Source organism: Sitodiplosis mosellana, unplaced genomic scaffold (assembly GCF_009176505.1).
Source record: "Sitodiplosis mosellana isolate CC-2019 unplaced genomic scaffold, AAFC_SMos_1.0 Smas_scaffold_11, whole genome shotgun sequence".
NCBI lineage: Eukaryota > Metazoa > Arthropoda > Insecta > Diptera > Cecidomyiidae > Sitodiplosis > Sitodiplosis mosellana.
Window position 1 is genome coordinate 761,198 of NW_022595253.1, and position 21,378 is coordinate 782,575.

The 21,378-nt window shown below is 36.4% G+C and overlaps 3 protein-coding genes across 4 annotated transcripts; 1 reads left to right on the plus strand and 2 right to left on the minus strand.

Annotated features, from left to right (window-relative positions):
- Positions 1-1,481: 1,481 nt before the first annotated feature.
- LOC129567402 (uncharacterized) lies at positions 1,482-4,476 on the minus strand. Of its 2 annotated transcripts, XM_055444261.1 has the most exons (5): positions 4,056-4,476; positions 3,843-3,938; positions 3,414-3,771; positions 2,395-3,326; positions 1,482-2,281 (listed from the first exon to the last, which is right to left on the minus strand). In XM_055444261.1, exons 1-5 carry the CDS (start codon positions 4,068-4,070, stop codon positions 2,081-2,083), a joined length of 1,602 nt encoding a protein of 533 aa, XP_055300236.1. In that variant the 5' UTR covers positions 4,071-4,476; the 3' UTR covers positions 1,482-2,080. The 2 variants fall into 2 exon arrangements, with proteins under 2 accessions (XP_055300236.1, XP_055300235.1); XM_055444260.1 differs by having other exon boundaries at positions 2,395-3,771.
- Positions 4,477-13,473: 8,997 nt separating this feature from the next.
- On the plus strand, positions 13,474-18,789 carry LOC129567406 (mucin-2-like). The gene is made up of 6 exons (XM_055444268.1): positions 13,474-13,812; positions 15,399-15,485; positions 15,627-17,060; positions 17,279-17,405; positions 17,566-17,773; positions 17,992-18,789. Exons 1-6 carry the CDS (start codon positions 13,807-13,809, stop codon positions 18,263-18,265), a joined length of 2,136 nt encoding a protein of 711 aa, XP_055300243.1. The 5' UTR covers positions 13,474-13,806; the 3' UTR covers positions 18,266-18,789.
- Positions 18,790-19,197: 408 nt separating this feature from the next.
- Positions 19,198-20,976, minus strand: LOC129567408 (beta-1,4-galactosyltransferase 2). The gene is made up of 2 exons (XM_055444270.1): positions 20,212-20,976; positions 19,198-19,985 (listed from the first exon to the last, which is right to left on the minus strand). Exons 1-2 carry the CDS (start codon positions 20,974-20,976, stop codon positions 19,728-19,730), a joined length of 1,023 nt encoding a protein of 340 aa, XP_055300245.1. The 3' UTR covers positions 19,198-19,727.
- Positions 20,977-21,378: the final 402 nt, after the last annotated feature.

Sequence of the window (21,378 nt, forward strand, 5' to 3'; positions counted from 1 at the left end):
CCAATTGGAAATCGAATGAAAGTTTCACTTTATGTCATGAAACTAAGGTCAAAAAGACGTGTTTTATTGAAAGCTTGCCATTTTAATGAAAACTCCAGAAATTCGGAGCAAACAACAAGAAAAAAAAACAAATTCGCTTATTGCACGTTTGAGTGTAGCTTATGAACAATTTTTACTCATATTGTAAATGATTTGTTTCTTAAATGACAAAAATCATATGGATTTAAAGAGAAAACAAAAATCAGTTGAAAAAAGAAGAACATAAGACACGAATTGAACGGTAGATATGAAATTTTGTACGATGATATTTTGTATGCGTGTAAAACCTAGCAAAACGTATATTTGTCGCTTATATTTTTGCTAAAAAGTCAATATGATAAGCTAAGGACTAATAAGACCAAATTGTAACCGAATATATAGAGAAAAATGAAAAAAAATCAGTGTAATCGATGACAAAAAACATCATAGAAAAAAAGAAAAGAAAACATATTGTAGCCTTTTTACCGTTTTTGTTTTTCATTTTTTACTTGTTGTAATTTAAAGTGCCGCAATGTTGCCTTCTTACTCCAGCCATTTAGTTCCAGATGCTTTAGTCAAAATTAGTGTGCGTTTTTGTTTTGTTGTCATTTTTGCTTAAGCCAATTTTTCGTGCTTAATTCTTTTTTATACACAAATTGAGCTGATTTTATGTGATTTGTAAGTTTATTAACATAAAACGAGATAAAAAAAAAATGGATATAAAAAAATATTGGAAGACTGAATTCATTTGAGTTGACAGTGTTTCCTTTTAATACTTCTTTTTGTTCAACCGTTCAAAATTCAACTGGCCACAACACACTCAGATTTAAATAAGTTTGATATAAAGCAAGAATACACAATACTAGTCATTCACTTGTGGTTTTAAGAGCCTGAATCGGACATTCTGCATCAGACACTCAAAAACCCGAATGTAATGCTTGAACGAAATAGTTTCGTTGGAATCACCTACGGATTTCAAATGAATTATGTTTGGCACTTCAAGCACATACACCATAGACAAAGCTTTTTGCGGGGATGGTGATTGAAAATGGATATTCGTTGGAATTTTCAATCGATACTCACTGTTTATATCAACTGATTCAAGTTCGACTTCGAACATTGCCGAACCATAGTGCAACGCTTAGTGCTGCCATTCCTTTCGATATAACAATCAGTCAAATACATTCTAAATGAAATCGGTATTCGATCACCATTTCCTCGCAAAAAGTCACATTAATACGCAAAAAATAGCCCCCTTGAAACGATGAAACCATTATTCAACTGCAGAATTAAATAAATAACAATATCAGATAAACATATATAACTTTAGTAATATGCAACCCAAACATATATATGTATTCAAATGATTAAGTCAGCGACCATTAAACGACATTTTCGTATGGATTGTATAAAAAGCGTTCGACAGAGCGACCAATTAAAACAGAAAAACAAACAAAAAAAAAAACGTTTTACATTTATATAATCGCTTTAATAAACAAAGAGTCCAAAAAGAACAATAAAAAAAAAAGAGCAAACTCAACCAAGGTGTGGTTTCTCTTTTTGTCTCTTCGCTTGCAGCAAGATCAATGTTTTACACACTTATTGGCCTAATAGAGAAAAAAATGGTAAGAAAAACAATCATGGTAAATTTAGACTAGTTTTAGAAAGAGAAGATCATCCAGCCAAGAGAGTCTGTGTGTGTGTGTATGTGCTAAAAACGGAGTGAATGAATGCAACCAATAGAATCACTTACACAGGTAATAACATAAGGCTACGAGCTAAAATATGGTCATTAAAAATAGGCGGTAATTACCGATAAACGGTATTGGAAGAAAGTAAAAAAAAAAAATATTGCACAATTTCAAAATGATTGACACTTGTTGGCTCCGTTAAACATAATGTTTTTCTCGGTTTGTTTTTTTTTGTGTGTTTGTTTAATGATTACACAGAGATTAGTCTGCGATCAACTTTGGAATAGATTATCATTAAAATGAGTAGCATTTTTATTGCACATAATTAAAATGGTTTACTGGTTTTGATTGGCCTGCTGTGTTTGGCGCTTTCACACATCATAGCTAACATCAGCCATGTATCCGTGGGCATCGTCTGCCTTGTATTTAACGTTCTGCGTTCGGCCGTCTGGCATTAATATTTTATACTCTCCCATTGTCGTGCCGTCAGTCATGCGTTTTTGCGTATGTCCAAAATCATTGCCCGTGTGATAATCTCGCACTCGATACCCAAAGGCATAGCCTGACTCAACCTAAAAAAAAAAAATGTGAACGAAAGAGAAAGAGAAAAAAGGAAAATCGTTCACACCAATTGGCACCGTAAATGCAGCGGAACATAATAATAGGGGGTAATTGAAAGTTATACCAGGTCATCATAGTTGGATGGTTCGACATGAGTGGTGACAAATGTATGGCCGGCAATGTGCGGTCGATTCACTTTGTGCGATCCAATGACTTTGTTCAGATAAATGAGATTTTTATCCGGCACAATGTCTTTGTTGCCCGATAGATTGATGAACGACTGGTCAGTTGTGGACGACGGTATGGCTGTTGTTCCTTTTGAGAAATAATCTGGTTTTGGTGTGACATGCACCACTAGCTCATCCTTTTCCAAACGCTTCGGCACAACATTCAAATGTGGATTATGCTTTTTCAGATCGCTCACCGCCTTGTTGATCAAATTGATTGTATTTTTGTCATGCGATAATGGCACACCGGTGTCTGGATTTGTTGGAATTCGTTCGGGTAGCTCGGCCGAATAATATTTCACAAAAGTTTGGGTCTTTGGTAGTTCCGTCGATGTGGGAAATATAACTGGTGACGTAGATAGAATGCTATTTTGTGTGGTGCGATAAACCCCGTTTATAATGTCATCTTCACCGAATGGCTTCGATTCAATCACTGGCTTTATATCGGCCGTCACCTGATGGACATTCTTTTGGTATGTATAAGGTTTCGAGTAAATCCGATCACCGTACAAAAATCCAACACCGTTTACTAAATCCGATGCCACATTCATTGAATAACCCACTGGATATTTCGGGTATGTGTATGCACGTAACAATGGATATGCAACATAATCATTTGCCGAAGCGAGTGGTTTTAGCGTGGTTGGACTGATTTTAGAATAACTGACCGGGGTTTGTTTTAAACTTTGCGCTGCCAAAACCGGTGGTGGTTGCCACCATTGTCGAATACGACTGTCGCTGACGAGCTTCGCACCAGCTGGTAATCGATCGACACCGATGAATTGCTTCGTTTTCGGCGTTGGATCTTTGAAGTAATATTTAATTGTATCTAAAAATGGAATTTGAAAATCCTGTTTCAACGCATGGTTTATCGCTTTTTGTACACTGAACGGCAATTGCTTAACAGTTTTCGTACGTTGTGAGTCGAATGCGGTGACTGGAGCTGGATGTGAAATGGTTAACACACGGGAATCCGATCCAGATTGATCGTCAGAAGTCTTCGGTGTATCAATACTTTTCGTTTCGATTGCCTCCGTACTCGTTGCACTGTCTTGCCTTCGAGCTTTGCGCTGTCGCGGCCGTTTATTACTGTTTGCCTGCTGTGGGTTGTAGCGTTGTTGTGCTGCAAAATCCGGCACTTTTGCATCGGCCAATTCAAATTTGAATATGTCTCGTGGCACAAAGTCTGATCCAATTGCACGATCGCCCGAGCGATCGATTGGAGCGGCTGCTGTTGTCGGCGTTGCTATTGTTGTAGTCGTCACTTTCGCTCTCTGCAAAACCAATTCAATATGTGATTACACTTTTTTTCTAAGGCTGAACGTGCCGAATGTTTTTCGTTTACCCTTTGTTGTCGGCGCTGTGGTCGAGAAACATCGCGTGTATTTTGACCCGTATTCGTAACCACGTCACTTGCTACAACCAACGGTAGCAACAGGTACTTCACCACAATCAAATTCAAAAACAGAAAAAATAACGAAAGAAAAAAGAAACAAAAACCAAATCATTTTCAAATCAAAGTCGCCGATAAATGCGATCAATATTGATCGACTCTTACCAGAATCAAATGCATTTCTCTTTCTGTGTCTTTTTTCCGCCTTTCTTTCTTTCGAAAATGTATATCACAAAAATATGTTTGCAGCGCAATCGAAGAATTAATGCGCTAAATTAAAAAAAAAAAACAAAAACTTAACCTTTAACACACAACTGGTAACACTTTGAATGTAAATTCTCAAGTAATTACACTTTCGATGTGCTATTTGCGGCGTGCGTACCAAAACGAAATCTAATGTTAGGCTGGATGGTGTTTTGAATGATGATGCTGACGGTCTTGTGGCTTTGTGCCGACTAATTGAAAACAAATCTCGTATATTGTTTAAAATAGTCAGTTTTTGCAAATCCGTATGGACGTAAAGGAAATCGGAAAGTGTAAACGATTGCAACAACAAACCTCTTGCAAATGCACACGTTCACGCTCAATCAACAAACGAAAAAAAAAAAACAAATGCGGTGCAGTGGAAGTGCGGCATCATCAAGACTCACTCTCTATTAAGCGATACAAATCGACGTTTTTTTTTATATATTTGACCACATCACACATATCTTCGTCCGAACCCAGCCGCTATAAACTGCACAGAGGCAACTATCGATAAAATCAGTCGGTATATTTTCTCCATTTCCATCATCAGAATCGATAGATTTGTATATGTGTATTCAAGTGCATGCCATGCACATTTCCACACACATACCGGATGGATGCATTGGTCGTATGCGCACTCTTTTTCCTTGTATCGATTGCAATTCGCTCTGTGGTTCCGCCTGAAATGTACATACGCCTTCGGAATTACAGCGTCGGCACAAAGATTAACTTGGTCGGTTTTAGCAACAGCATTTTATCAAATGCATACACTCCATGTCTAATCTATGTTTGAGTGTGTAGAAGTGGTTATAAAATGATCATTTGGTGAATTCGTGCAATTGCAGTTGCATGTCGAAAACAAAATAAAACACAACCATTCGAATGGCGTTGTCCGATTCGAAGTTTCTTAAAGCCGAAAAACCAGAACTCCCACCGTACACCGAGACTACTTTGAATGCAAAAATTTCGGTTTTCATTCATATTGCCACTGCTGCCGCCGCCGCCGACATGTGTCTTAATGCCATATTTTATAATCCGTTTGCTTTCTTTTCTAACACAAACGGCAATCAATTCAAACGCTATAAATTATGTCGCAACTATTTCGATGTTCAGGTTCATTCAATTCGACGTTGTTGTTTTGCATGCAACGCGGACGAGCGATAGAAAGGAACGAAAGACAAAGAGTGAAGCCGAATGCAATTTAAATTACAAAGTGCTTTCGCGATATAATAATAATAGCGGCGATATGCATAATATTCTCTTTTCTGTGTGTAGAGATTTCATAAACACGTATTTCATTTCCATGGACTTGATCTTGGCAGCGACGGCTGCTGCTCTTGCTGCTGAGCCACTTGCTCAGTCACCTTTCATTCTCATTCATTCGCACACTTAAATTGTTGCATTCTTCGATAATATGCATTTCCGAGATGAAGAGGAAAAAGAAATGACGATGGAAAAAAGTGAATAGCGAGTTGCTGTTGTTTTTTTTTCTCTCTCTGTATTCATATTGGTTCGTTTGTTGCTAAACCAGATTTTAGCTGAGAGCAGGAATTTCGTTTTGTTTATACAGATCACTTTCATTGGACGTACGAGCGCTTTTCTTTTCTTTTCTTTTTTTTTACAAAATCCACCGTTACACACATCAATCTGGGTTGTCTCGCTCGCGCATCTGACGCCTTGCTCTGTTCACCGTATTTCACATTCACATGTGCAACGAATAAAGTGTAATGTCACGAATGTGTTTAACGTTGCTGTTGCTGTTGTTGCTGTTATTTTTCTCCATACATTCGAAAGATCAAAACCGGCTTGTCAGAGTGATGATGATTAAAGTGGCTGCATTTATACATTGAAATTGAAAATGCAATCATTAAAACCAGCACGAAATGCTGTGGCAGTGTGCATCACGACGAACGACGCAAAACAGCATTGGGCAATGTAGCGGTAGGTCATTGTCTGATTTCATTAAACCATGTGCATACATTCAATCAATGTCTCTCTCTCTCTCTCTCTCTCTCGCTCTCTCTCTCTCTCTCTCTCTGTCCGTCCTTCTCGTTCTCTATCCAATCGATTGATTGCCCATATCGATATGTGAATTCATCACACCGAAGAAAGTAAAATGAAATGTTACGAATGGATGGAGAGAAAATTCAAGGAAAAAAAAACAATAACAGTAAAAACACGAATCGACTTGGCTCGATAAAATGCAGTACTAGAAACTAAACTGGTTTGTTCGGTTTGGTGGTAAGGAAATGCATTTTTTTAATCATGCATTTGGCAGTAATATCACCCCTAATACAGAAAGTCCGTAATAGTCACCTTTGTGATTAAATATCTTTGTAATAGTCATCGGGTGGAAGCTAAGACCGAAAACAACTGTGGCGACGCGAGCGCCCTCAATTCAAATAGGAAAATCAATGTAATTTCATAATTTTTTTCTGAACTAAACAGCGCGCCAATTTGAATTTTGTTGATGCTTCCACCCTATGTGATTAGTTCACGGTATTTCCGTGTGAGTGCAACGTAAATTTCGATTCAAAATCACGGCACCAAGCTGGTGGCGTCATCATCGATTTTCGTGGGCATTTCCAAACATTTCTTCGGTTTTTTCCCTCAACATTAACATTTCTATTCGCATTTCTATTAATCAAATCGTTTAATCAAAATCCATTCAAAGAGCCATTGCTTTTGTTGGTGAAAATCTGGTTTATAGCATAATTCAATGTCTTTGTCTCCTGCTTTTCAATTTTTTGTGACAATGTGAAGACCATTAATGCAAATTTGAATGATAAAATGAGCGGTTTGAAGATTTATAAGCGGATTAAAGCATGCGCGAAACGTGTTTTGATCATTGTCGTCGTCGTCATCATCGATTTTTATCATGTTTAATTTTCTCGATTGTTGTTTGTTTTTCTAGTCAGTTCGAGGTATTGGCAGTTTTCTCAATGCGACAAACTGATGACAAAAACCGTGGGTACATGTTCGGAATCATTTCACTAACAACATTATTATCGCCCATTCGGCTGCCGTAATGATTGCTTCCACTTTTTTTCTCGTTTCGTTGCTTTGTTTCTCTTCTTCGGTGTCTATTATCACAGTCACTCTTATGTGGCGCGCGCGCAAGCACGGTAGCAAAGTAAAATTGATCTCATCATCCCGCATGATTACACTTTCGATTTCAAACGCGAGATCAATTTATGTGATCGGGCAGCACAGTGGGAAATGACGTTTATTTATGTAGGAAATAAAAATTACCGCATGACCGTCCACATCCAACATGAATTTTTTTTATTGGCATTCAGAAAAGCGGTTTGATTCTTCAGACCGGCTAATACGAATACATTTATATTCATCACACACCACGACTCGTTTGATTCATGCAGCGCACTCGATCAGATATAAATCGATTATCAGCCAAATCGACTGAGCATAATTAGACTATTGAACTTTTTGTTTTGATTCACGTCTGCGTTGCAGTTGGGGCCAGCGGCAAGATCAGCAAATCATAGTGCAAGCTCACTTTCGACTAACCTCTTATTAGCATCACTTTGATCTACCATTTCAGCCGTTTAACACATCATATCGAATGGCTGCCAGTTCCGAGAGAGTGAATGAGCTGGGGAAATACCTTCTTCTATGATGATGATCGCACCGCTTCTTGTTGTTTAATAATAGAATAGCAAGTGACGATTAATTACACCCATTTCAATTCACCGCTGCGGCCGATTGATTTCGCGGAAAAAGGGCTTATTTACATGACATTAACGAACATCCATCAAATCGAGTCAGCTCAATGGAAAATCGACATTGTGAATTGTTTTGAATCTGTTTTTAATTCGTGATGAATTGAAGCGAACCCATTTTCGCTAATCACACTTAATTCAATTAAATCGGAATAAACAACTGATGGCAATTAAATTAATATCATTTCAATATCAACATAAGTCGGAAATGGATTCAGCTTAGGAAGCCGCCGCTATATTTGCATTAGTTTTCTTTTGTTTTATTTGTATCAGTTTGAAAGAGTTCAGTTAATAACTTTTCAATGAAATTCAATTAATAAGTTTTAGAGAAAAAGTTGTGGACTTTCGATGAAAGTTGAGAAATTGAACGTTTTTTTTCTACGGTGCTCGTTTTGATAATTTTTTTAATTATTTGCTCAAATAAAAGTTACAATTACGAGAAATTCATTTTTGATCGTTATAATTGGCTGAAATACCATTTTGTATTAAAATACTGTCGTTAGATTCAATTTGCCTAGAGCTTGGCGCAAAAAATAAACAGAAAATAACAAATAAATCGTAACGGTTTTACATCGAACATCCGATCATTTTCCGCCTTTAATTCCCATTAATCATCCATCGTCTCGGGTTATTTATTCATTATTCGGTGCACCCATGTAATATATTTTAAAAGAGTATTAGGGATACATTTTCTGAGTTTATTCATTTACAATTGTCCAGCAGCAAAAATCTCTGAACTGAGACCGAGTTTAATTACAACTATTTTACACTCATAATTCAAGATTGATTACAATCATGATCGTGCAATTTGTCTTGTTCCTTTCAGCAAGTTTTCATTTCAATTTGGAATGTGCACGATAAGAATCTACAGCTGGAACAATGTAAGAAAGCACAGCGTGAAAACGTTCATTTCGGTGTTAGATTCAAGTTAAAGTTCATTTTGATGTTAGATTAGTATTTGATTCAAAATTATAATGATGTTGTTGTTTTGGATGCATATTTCGTTATTGCGAAGAGTTGTTCGTGATTGGTAGTTTAGATCAATTGTACTAAGATGTACAGCATTAAAAAAGAAAAAAATGTGTACCTATCAAGATTTTAAGTTGTTTTCCTTCGTTTTTAATCAATAGATTTACAATTTTGTATGGAGAACTTGGTCGATGAAAACTTTCCATTCATTGAAAAGTTACAATAAATTCAATTCGATATCATGTGAAACAATCCATCAAATTCCATGCCATCCTAAAAGGTGCTGGGTGACATAAGTCATAAAATCATGAATACCATAAAATTTACTATCTATCTTTATGATTTGGAAATTAATGCAATTCCACATAATTGAAATCCTTTGAAAACACAGTGGCCATATTAGAGGGAATTTTTGCTTTAGAAAAATTTATTGCTTTATAATCACTGTCCACAAAGCGATGTAAAATCGTGATGAAGAAAAAAAAAACCAGTTATCATAATAGAATGTGCACAACCAGGAAGAAAAGTTTAAACGAAACTTGATGTGTGTTCACGTAAACTGTGCGCGCGGGGCAACTTGGCCTAAGAAATTACGCACATCACATGGCTGAAAATTATATAAAAAATCATTAAAAGCAATAATTTATTGAAAATTGGTCGATATAGTTATTTTCTATTCCGTATTGCCTTTTTACAGAAAATCTTCGGGCTGCTCTCGAATATGTGGTGTTCGGTGTAGCCAACGCGTAAAATGACGGAAGTTTTTCGATAATTTTCTATTCCATATTTTTTTTTTTTTTTAGTTGGCGGTGATGCAACATGTGTGTGTTTGTGATTAAATTACAGATGACCAATTACTCTTATGGCATAGTCTAGTGATATTAGAGCATCTTCTTTTGGTGAAGTGATTTTTTTGCCGTTGTTGTTGTAATACATACTAATTGCGTTGTGCCATCAGTAGGAGTGCGTATATTTGTGTTTCGTTCGAAGATAAACAAAATTCACAACTGGTTACAAATGGCAATTGCAGCGTTTGTTTTTGTTTTTTTTTTCGATGAAAGTGTACGGATACTCAACTCACGGCTACCGATGGAAATACGTCGCGAGACTTCGAATATGCGCGATGCACAGCACAATGAGGCGATTGCGTGTTTGGGAAACATGTTTTCGAACACGTCAAACATGACAGTCGATTAACCAAATGAAAGTAACAAACACACGGAGTGTGTGTGTCTGTGTTGGGCACAGAATGTAGACGACAAGGAAAAGTTAACATCCAACTGATTGATTGGTCACATATACCAAATAAACTGGAACGATACACATTAAACAACACCACAGTGAAGTGATTTTTTTTTCATTTGGCGAATGCGATGCACTCGCTAAGGAAAGCTGTTAAGCGGTAATTTGTGTTTGGAGGTTTCGAGAGAGAAACTTTTTTTTTTGTTGCTTGCTTGTTCGTTAGTTAGTTTTTTTTCTAGCGACGATGCAAACAAGATGAACCCAAATTTTAATTTAACAAAACAAATAGAAGTGTCTTTGAATTTTAATGAAGTTTCTTCAGAAAGCACTCGAGATTGATTTCTTTCACTCCATTCAACGGAAATTTCAGTAGCAAAATCACTTTTGACACACCTCAATTCAATTGAAAATTCAGCTTAACACGAAGCCAATTGAGATTTGATGAGAGGGAATCCGATGTTAATTTTACTAATTCAACGTCTTATGTTGACTGTGCAAAATCAATGCTCATCGATGAAAGTTTAAAAGTTTTTTCTATTTTATTTAAACATTTTCCTCGGTTTTATTCGGTGTCATTCACTTAAAGATCGAATTGATTCAAGAATGAAATTGATTTTTTCTCAATCTGCATTAAGTTATTTGCTCCTCACTTTTATCTATTGCCTTTTATACCTTATCTAACCTGTTTTACTAGTAAAAAATGTCGTTTCGTCATCAGTATTTCGCGTTAGGAAATACTATTGAAAGTCTGTGCTGCTAGCGATTTTGCCATGACTCTCCATCGAAGTATTGCAAACTCGATGTAAGCACGTTTCAGCTATTATGGTCTCCTGGAATGTAACATATTTTCGAAATTGCCATTCGTCTGCGTTAGTTCCTGTGATAAAATCTTCCTTCAAAGCTCTGGTGATTGTGTACTTCGACAGAAAGAAAATATTTATTCGGTGCTATCGATTCGGATTCGATGTGAATAGAAAGCTTGAATATATCATTTGAAACAGGGAAAAAAATGCCAAATTAGAAATTGAGCTAAGAGCAAATTGAATGCAGCAGCTGTTGTCAGTTTGCGTTGTTTGATTAAATTGCATGGCAAAGCGATACGAGTTCAAAAGGAATCGAAACCATTTACATTCCAAATACGAGCGATTTATTCATGTTTTTTCTTTCTCGTCAGTATTGGATCTAAAGCGCCGCTAGACATCACAGCAATGTAAGAAAGAAACCGGGCATATTTTCATTTTTTGGTCAACGTAACCGCATACATTATTTGAATCAACACTGTTGATTCAACAGTGATTTATTCAATGTTCGTGCGGTTCACAATGGTTCAAAATAGAGGCGTTCGTTCATTGTGTTGTTGAATAAAAAAAAAATGAAAAGTGTTTAAATTAAAAGTCATTTGGAAATCGTTGCGAAGAGGTAATTCGAAGAGGAAAAAAACATGCGTACCGTAAGCTCAGCCTGAGTATCAATGGCATTGTGCTAAACTGACCAAGTTACGCATTGAATGGTAAGAAAAAAGTCTTTGGCCAACCTCTTTGTCCATTGAATGCGATTTCTTTAGTCATGAAAATCTGCACTGAAAATCATTTTCAATTGAAAATTGGGCTGTGTAAGAGTGGAGCTGATTAATACGCCCTGACATTTTTTTTTTCCTTTCTTCTTTCGCTTTCATTATGGTCTACGCAGCTTGCACACCATATGAATTTTTCGTGACCACAAACCGCAATTAGCGAATCGTTTGCATTTCTACTTATTTTCCCAATTAAATAAATTGAAACACCGATGAATTACGCAAGTTTATTACGGCCTTGGTTTTCTTTGCAGCCTATAGAAATGCAACAGAATCTGTCTTAAGCGATTTATGTTCGATATTAAAATGTGAATTTCTAACCGAGTTTTTGTCCTTGTACTGCATTCGATTTGATAAAGAGCTCTTTACCAGTTTGCAACTTTTACTTGTCAAATCGATAACGCATCGGCAATTGAACACGTACTCGAGCTTTGCTAATTTCTTTTCGGTGTCACACAATTTTGACGTGATTATTTTTTCACTGATTCGTCTGTTATTGCGAACCAATTGATTCTGATTATGTGTGGAAAGCAATGATGAGATACACACACGTGCGCACCTACCATTTGAATTAATTATCAATTAACGCTGGCAATTTTTTTCTTCTTTGTTTACGATCATTTGACGCGCGAGATACATGTGGATAATGATGCGTGTTTTATCGATGCGTCTGCACCTATATTTCTGTAGCCGTTTAAATATAGTCGTTTAAATCGCGTTTTCTCATCATTTTCAAGCGAAAATGAAACCAGCCATCAAGTAAAAGTGCAGCAATCGGTCGTTGTGCGAGACTCGTTTTCACTCTCGTTTCTCTCAATTTCGTTCTCAAAATGCGCACGTTAACTCAATTTTGCTCGACGCATACGGGGCCACTGTTACATGCATCAAAATTTATGGTGTCTGCAACAACAAAAGAGTGAAAGAAAGAAATAAGCGAACAAATCCTTCTTCTCTCTGTCACCATCAACGCGCCGATTTACTTTCAGCCAATTTTAATGAATGAAACACTAAATATGGCAGATAAAGATTCAAATAAATGATAGCCAATTTCTGTGGCACAATGTATGAGAATGATATACATATTCTCTCTGTGTGTCTCGATCTTCGTATGTATGTATGAGTGTTGTCGCTGGCGGAAAATGCTTGTGATTGTTATTGTTATTGTTATTGTCATGGAATTCACATCGATCACATTCGCACGCAGACAAAACTAACTACGCTCACACGATGTGGCAGTCTGTGCAGTCAGTGTTTTGTTTTACTTGTTTCGATTAAGAATAATTTGAATTTTTAATTTACAATTTCGGAAACGCTCTGATATACATAAACGAAAAATGCACAATCGAATGAAAAAAAAGTACAGAGACGTTGTATATGTATATTTTCGGTGGCTGAGTGGCAGCGTCGAACACATATACATGATCGTGTCTTTTCTTCCATAACATAATTTTTGTTGTTTTTGTTTATTTTTTTTTTTTTTTGAAACTATGTGGCAGCGAAAGAGAAAGAATGGGCCATATGAAATGTGCCACACGATTTGCTCGCGATTTCAATAATAAATTTTATTATTGCTTCGTATCGGAAACCGAAAACGGCAATGGTTTTTTGAATTTTAATCCGAAACGACAAATCACAGTCGCAACTCGGTTCATATATATTAAAATGTGGTTCATTTTCAGTGCACACACATGGCACATATATACACAAATCGATTGTTTGTCTCTCTTTTTGCGTGGTGTGTGTGAACTGTTGTGCGCGAGAGCGATGATACCGTTTTACTTGAGCGCCAGCTTAAGCATGTGGCGGCCACAGCTTCACATCATCAACGCACCATCGAGCGCATTTATTCGCTCGTGCACCTTCGACACGTTTAGTTGGATCGTGTGGCGTCTGCAGTTTTGCTCTTTCAGTTTTGTTTGTTGACTAGTTTTGTGTATTTCCAATCGATCGACTCTTTGCGTTGTGGAGTGCGGTGTTTGTGCTGTGTGTGAAATCACCGGATTTTTCTTCTTCTTCTTCTTCTTCTTTATTTCGCTAGTGCTGCAGATAAGAGTCACAGTGTCTTGATCTTATTCGGCGGGGGTACTATTTAATATGGAGCATTTTTAACATTCTAGATCAGTCATAATTTGTTTGTGATAATTGAATGAGCGTGAGTATCAGTGGGCCGCCACACTTGGATGTGGACGCGTTCAATTAGATCGATTTGCCTGACAGCATTTTACCATTTATTATTATTATCAGTTGGTTTTTTTTCCTTTAATTATTTGTTATTACAAATCATTTGCGAGTATCATCAGCGTTTCTCAATCGTCGTCGTCGTCGTCTATGCGTCGCGTCGTGTGTATGTGAAAGAATGAAAATAACAAGCTATACACAAACCAGTAATAAAAGTGAAATTATATGTTTAAAGTGCGATCGTTTGAGCGGCGTTTTCGAAATGAAACGAGAACAAAAGCACAATAACGCTGCATCATATTGACAAAAAAAAAACAACAACGACAACAGCGCAACATACGCGGAGAAGAAACAACCGAACAGCACATGAACAATGGAATAATTTAGCGGTTGCAATGAAATTTCCTAGCGGATGCCGCCGCCTCTTATATTTTCCAAAAAAAAGAACACAACAAAGAAAAAGAAATATATATCGAACACCACCTGTTGAATTCGATACCTCGGCAAAAGTGTTTTCGAATGAATAATTTTCGTTTCATTGTTTTTTTCCTTTGCTCTGGTCAACACATTCGTTTTTCGTTTGGTCAACCGATCACCGACTTGAACACATTTTTGTTTACATATCGAATTTTCTCCGGTCATCCAATCCAAGCCAAGCCAATCCAGAGCACCATTTCAATCGAGAAAGTGTTGCATTTAATGAAAGACATACACACACCGAGAAAGAGAGAGAGATCAATTTAAGACGACGAATATTCATGAGTTATTAAAGTATTAAGCATATTGCCACTTGCCGTTTCACTTTCAGCTGACTGGAGATAGGGAGCATGCGAAGAGAGTCAGATCTTTTCAGCTTCCGTGACTCCAATTTATGCACACACACACATACTCAGCGTTTTTACGGTTTTAATCATATGTTTGTTTTAATCGAATCTCGTTAAATGTTATATTACTTACCCATTACGAAAGATTTTATGTCATTTCACAACAACGACTTAATCATAGTAAAATTTACAAGATCCAAATCGTTTTTCCGCAACGATGACATTTGTGTGTATGAGGCAAAGTCAACCAGAGAAGGAGAAAAGCAAACAAAACCAAAATAAACATTGTTTATTTGGCTTGTTTTACCTATGTTTTCGGAAAAAGTCAAGAGAATAAATGATGATTACTTGATTTCGAAGAGAAAATTGAAGTTTAAGCATAAAATGAGTTTGAAGATGTTTGACTGATTGGTGAAAAGCGAACCAAATTGTATTTATTCAACGGTTCACACTCAATTATTACATCACCTGATGAATGCTGATGAGACGCGCATGTCAATGAAAATCCATCATTTCGATCGCAATACAATGGGAATCATCCAATTATCTTTTGATTACGTACGATTTTCTCCGTCGTTCCACATTAAAATCTCGCACCAATTTCTCACTGCATTAGATACATAATTATAAAATGAATAGTAAAATGCCCTTGAATCGATCGTGTTCTTTAGATATCGGCTATCCACCTTTTGAATCCTATGATCAATCTTTAAAGCATTTCTTTTCCCCTTTGTAGATACACGCAAAACAGCGCAACGAAGACAGCGAGAAAAAAAATCGGTTTTATTTTCATTTCACGCTTTCCGAAATGCTTGGAAACGAGGTAATTCATCAACTTATTTCGCAATTTACACCGTTGCTCTTCATAATCGCGATGCAATCAAATGTGAATTCATTCATTTTTTTCTTTTTGTCAACTTCTTGTGGCATTTCGTTGCAATTGTTTATGTTTTTTTTCTTTCAGATAATTGTAGTAGCGTTATTGATTACCGGATGTTATTCAGCCGATGACAATACAAAAACAATCGGTGTTAACGTAACCAAAACTGACGCAATATCTAATGAAACCGTTTCGACAACAGTCAAATTACCATCGGTGTCAACGACAACGGCGACAACAACAACAACAACAACGACATCGACAACTGAATCATTTCCATTGTTAGAAGATTTGGTGTCAGCCGAACGTGCTAACAATGCCGATAATGATGGAAATCATGACGACGATGAAAAGAATACTGCCAAACGAACGATTAGCAGCAAATTTACTGGGCCAATTGTTGTAAATGAAGAGGTGAATTTGTTTACGCCAGTCAATGAATTTTCGAGGAAGCAACGGATAAATGTGCAAATAATTGAGCCGGAGGGTCATAATAATGGGCAATTTTTGAAACAAACGGTATTTCAGCGACAAGAAAATAATACTGTGATTACGTCAAAAACAACAACCACTTCGACGACGGAGCGCCCGGAACGACGTAAAAATATCGTAGTTGAACAGAAATTTTTGGCACCAATTCAGGTTGGACAACGATTATCGAATGATGCAAAACAACGGAAAAATGATGAAGACTGCGATGATCCGCCAACCAATCGACCAATCGTTGTGACGGAGAGAATAAACCGACCAATCGTAGTGACAGAGCGACAAAATCGATTGTTGGAAAATGTTGACGTTCAAAAAAATACGCAAGTTATTCACAAAGAGGAACCGAAGCAAACTCTGGTGTTTGGTGCTCGAGTCACAAGCACAACTCGACCAACACCGTGCGATCAACCATGCTCAACGACGCGAGCATACAGACCATCATCAACACCTAGATCAAGACCATTTAACACAACACCATTGCCTGCACCACGCGTTTATACAACACCGCGAGTTTTTACGGCGCCTGTTGTGTCAAAACCAATCGTATCAACGCCAGTCGTTTCAACTCCTCGTGTTTTGACGACACCTCCTACTTTCATTACATCAACTGTAACTCCCGTTCCAGTTCCATACAAACCAATCGCAACCGTCGTTCCTGTTACAGAAAAACCTGTCTACATTCACACTCACTCGGAAGTACCCGTTGTTCAAAAGGAATACGTGCAACTACCACCGAAGATCATCAACAGACCTGTCATTCACAAAGAATTCGTACATTTACCACCACAAATCCAAGTTGTCGAAAAACCAAAATTGATCCATTTGCCGCCACAAGAAAAAATTGTTCCGGTTGAAGTGGAAAAATTGGTTGTGAAAGAAGTTCCAATCAATAATATTATTGAAAAACATATCGAACATCCACCGACTGTTTTGGAAAAATTGGTGCCATATCCCGTTCCCAGTAGACCAATCGAAGTGGAAAAAATCGTTCAAGTTCCTGTTGATCGTGTCGTTGAAAAACAAGTGCCGGTTTGTAGATTTTTCCCCGAATTTTCTTACTTCTTCTTCCAATTTTTTTAATTCAACTTATTAACTTTTATTCTCTTCAGCAGAAGCTATTTTAGCCTTGGGTTTTTTCCATATTTTATCTCCCAAATCCTCCATTGTTTCCATATTCTCTCTTTTGACTTGAAAACAATAATTCACATTTTCTCAAGTAATAAGTAATTTTTTTTTTCTTTTTTCAGGTGAATCATGTCGTGGAAAAGCCTGTACCATACGTCCAATATGTCGATCGACCCATTCACATTCCATACATTTTGCCCGTAGAAATTCCTGTGGCTTATCATGTACCCGTGCCTGTACATGTGCCAGGTGTGTATTCAATTCATGTCATTTTTATTAAAACGTACATTTATTAAAATTTACTCGATGTTAAAATTACTATTCAAAATTGAATAATTTAATTATTCGCAAATTATTTGGGTTATTGAACAAAACAAATTTCCATCTTTTTAAAACCGAAAAAAAATAGTGAAACATCAATTGCCACCGCCGTTGCCACCACAAAAGTACATAATAAAAACCACAAAATATGGCAAAGGCCATGGTTTATTCGATTGGAAACATAATCATCTGAAGCATATAAAACATGTCATAATAAAAAAGCCGAACCACATTTTCGCCGATGATATCATAGCGCCGCCAACAATAGATTCCATGGGATTATTACCGCCACCGAGGTAAATATAGTATTGTTTACATTTTGATACTGTCGTATTGTGTTTTTTTTTATCACACTATGTGATTTCAGTTAGTTGTGTATAATACCCGTGTAATTGATGATAATCGTTGAATAGAATTACTCATTTTATCGATAACCGGATATTATCTAAGCCACTGGTAACAATAATTGACTAGATATAACAAAAATAACACTTGATTTCGTTAATTTTCACAGATTTCAGCCATTCATTAGTGACAATTTCGGTCCACAGGCATCGGCATCAATAAATGTGGTTTCAGAGGTTTTGCCAAACGCCGTGCACCACAGCAATCGTGATCAATTTTTTGAACCATCACCAATTCACAATGGTTTCGGCAGCTACGATAACAAATTCAAATTCGTCGATACATTTGCAAAAGATATTCGATGGGAGTATGGAGGTTTTAAACCTCCACTGATTCCGTCCCTGGAAATTGATTCATTTGGAAATCCACTGAATGAACATTAACTGAAACTATTGCAGAATACTTCATATAATAATTTGTACATATTGAGAACTGTCGTTAGCTAAATTGATTTCATGTTGTCACAATTCAATTAGAATAGATTCATTTTACCCAACCGTTTGTTGCATTTATTGATTTTGATCACTGAAGTTTTTCCGTGGTGGTCGGCCAAATTGTGTTTCTCGAAATTCGGTTCGAATCGATCACCAAAAAAAAAAAAAATCAAACGATGTATCTATCAAAATGTTGATTTGTTTTTATTTAAGTTTTAATATCGATTTTTTTCTTGCATAATTTACATAAGTAATAATACTCGTATGTTTAAGAAATTATTGACCTAATCAATTTACTACTAATTGAATGAGATTTAAGAAACAGTGTGTACTAATGCTCATCTAACGCATAGAATTTAAGTTTAAGACTTTGTCTTTTTCTTTCCTTTTCTATTTTCCACATTTAGTCTGTATATACAATATTTATTTCTATGATGAGATTAATAAAAAAAAAACATTGCTTTAAAAAAAAACTGAACAAAAACAATTCAGTTCTTCAGTTTGGTATTGATTCGATTCTATCGAATAAAATGACTCGTTTTTAATAATTCTAATTTTTAAAAAAATCGCTTTGGATTCATTGTGTTTCATAATTTCACATTTAATAAGGATCACTTTCCGTGTTGCGTGCACGTAGAACATTCATTTTTTTTGTCGTGTTTACTATAATAGTTTAAATAAGTATCTATTCAGCTAACAATTGTCGTAAATCACATGCATTGTCATTAAGATTCAATGGATTTTTTTTGTCGTTCATTGCCGGCAATAATATGTTTTTTCTGCAAGGCAATCGGAATTATAACAACTAAAACAACAAAATCCAATTCCTAAACTGTCTAGAATTGTCATTTTTAGTCTCCTGATTCATACAATTTCAGCACCGCCAGCTAAAACTAGATAAAGAAGTTTTTTTTTGTGATAAAAGTGCTTCGATTTGATATACATATTTGGTTTTTGATGAGTATTCTTCAACGGGAATAGTATTTGCTCTGTTTATTTGCCAACACGATAACGAAACCGATTTGTACTTCCCATTGTGTTTTTCTTTTATTTACTTTGTAAACACAAATCAGCAAATGGATGGCGTTCTATTGTTATCGCAATTTCACATATTTTCTTGATTAGTATGGATTGCTTCAATTTTGGAATAAAAAAAAATTACTATAAATAATACAATCGCCAAACACGTGCTGAGTAGTCTCTTTGGAATTTTCGAATAGTTTTTATGGCCCTGTTCTGTCTTTTCAATATCAGAATTTCATTTTAGAATAATTTAACATGGATAAGAATATCGAGATAAAAACGACCGAATGGCATGTTCACAAGATTTCCTCTGATATAAAAATCAACTAAATGAAATCCATTTCACATTGAACACATTTTGTAGCGTGGCAAATAAACTGTCGGTAGCTTAGGTAATAGCTAGAACATGTGTAAACAGCTTATGAAGTTTGACCTCTTTTTCTTTGTAGACAAGCGAATTCAGACCGTCTGTATTGTATCGTAAACTGCCGTTTCGCAGAAATGCCAGACGATTCTCACTGGGTAGCTCTTGTTCATGTTTTAGCATTGTGTATTGACTGTGATCCGGTCCAAAGCGGCAAATTTCCAAGTTTTTCGCCTTAATCCTTTCATAGAAATCATCATCTTCACCACCCCATCCTGAAAACTATGAATAAAATGCAATTAGATTTAGCGTGACTAGCATGAATTTGATGTATTGACTGAAAAATAATAATGTTCAAACATCAATAAAATGTAATTTCCTACTTATTAGCCTTCCATTAAAAACCAACTCAAACAAAAAAAAAACATCACTACTTAATTGGAGTTCTAGTTTTGAAACGAACAAAAAAAAATGGAATTCAATTTGGGTTATTTCCTCTGAATTTTACCTTATTCGACATGCCGTTGATGAATTGAAAAACTTTAGTTTCTATGGAAACAACGCCACCAAACAAACCATGATACAGTAGATTGAAGCGAAATTTGTCCAACGAAGAGCACATGTGTCGCGGTCGCTGAGTGCATACATACAAATTGCCCAAATTCATCGGCATCAAATCGACATCGTGCAAAATGAGGCATGGAAAATCCAATTGGCTAGCATACACCGATCCAATATTGAAGAGCATCGCTCGATTAAATGGCTTTTGGTCGTATTGCTCGATCACAAAGATGCGATAATGAATGAGTTGTTTGCGCAAAAAATTGTGTATATAGATGAGAAATGCGTTTAGCTGCTGTTCACGTTGGCGATACACAACAATTACGGCCGTACTAAATTTCGGAGCACATTTTGATGGCATCCACTCACCGCCTAATCGAATATCACTGCCATCAAGTAGCGTACTGATATATGGTTCACGATACATAAAATGATTTTCTTTTATGACTTCGTTGTAATCACAGCTCAATTTGCCAGCCATCTGGTGTGACACATTTTGTGTGGTTTTTTCAACGAGCTCATCGTAAATCTCGTCGGTTGGTATGTATGGGTAGTGCGGGGCATAACGGTTTGGCCAGACACAAATTAAAAATGTAACAAACACGGTGATTCGTAACCAATTTCGACGTAAAAACTGTACGAGTTTCACGAGAAACGCTCTGATGTGACCAACACTCTCACAATAGATACATTTGAATAGATTCAGCCGCATTTTGCTTGTGTTTTAATTTTACCGTTCACCGAATAATTGGCACAACGCGTGCAATTGAAAAAAACACTGCAATATGCAATACACTATGATTTATTTACTGCTGTCACTTGGTAAATTCAATTGAAACAACTGAAAAAAAAGTCACCTCTTGTTTTGTACACAAGCACAACGGCAATGTCCTCATGAAAATTTCGCAGTCGCGTGATAAGTGTGAATGATACCGAACCGGTCGAATGGAATGACAGGTGAGAAATGTCAGTGAATGATGTATTCAACTGAGCCCGATGGAAGAGAAACGGTTTTGAATAGAGGAATTTCTTTGTTTTCAATAGTTTTCTATGAAAATTACCGAAGAAATTCTTGGGAAAATGATTTTTCAGTGCAATTCAAAGGAATTTTCAT

Excerpts from the sequence above, each read along its gene's own strand:
- LOC129567402 (XM_055444260.1), bottom strand. Across the intron at positions 3,772-3,842 it reads CACAGCGCCGACAACAAAGG|AGAGCGAAAGTGACGACTAC; the intron begins GTAAACGAAAAA and ends TTGGTTTTGCAG. Across the intron at positions 2,282-2,394 it reads CATCCAACTATGATGACCTG|GTTGAGTCAGGCTATGCCTT; the intron begins GTATAACTTTCA and ends TTTTTTTTTTAG.
- LOC129567406 (XM_055444268.1), top strand. Across the intron at positions 15,486-15,626 it reads CCGAAATGCTTGGAAACGAG|ATAATTGTAGTAGCGTTATT; the intron begins GTAATTCATCAA and ends TTTTTCTTTCAG. Across the intron at positions 17,061-17,278 it reads TCGTTGAAAAACAAGTGCCG|GTGAATCATGTCGTGGAAAA; the intron begins GTTTGTAGATTT and ends TTCTTTTTTCAG.
- LOC129567408 (XM_055444270.1), bottom strand. The coding sequence starts at position 20,976 with ATGCGGCTGAATCTATTCAAATGTATCTATTGTGAGAGTGTTGGTCAC. Across the intron at positions 19,986-20,211 it reads TCAACGGCATGTCGAATAAG|TTTTCAGGATGGGGTGGTGA; the intron begins GTAAAATTCAGA and ends TTTTATTCATAG.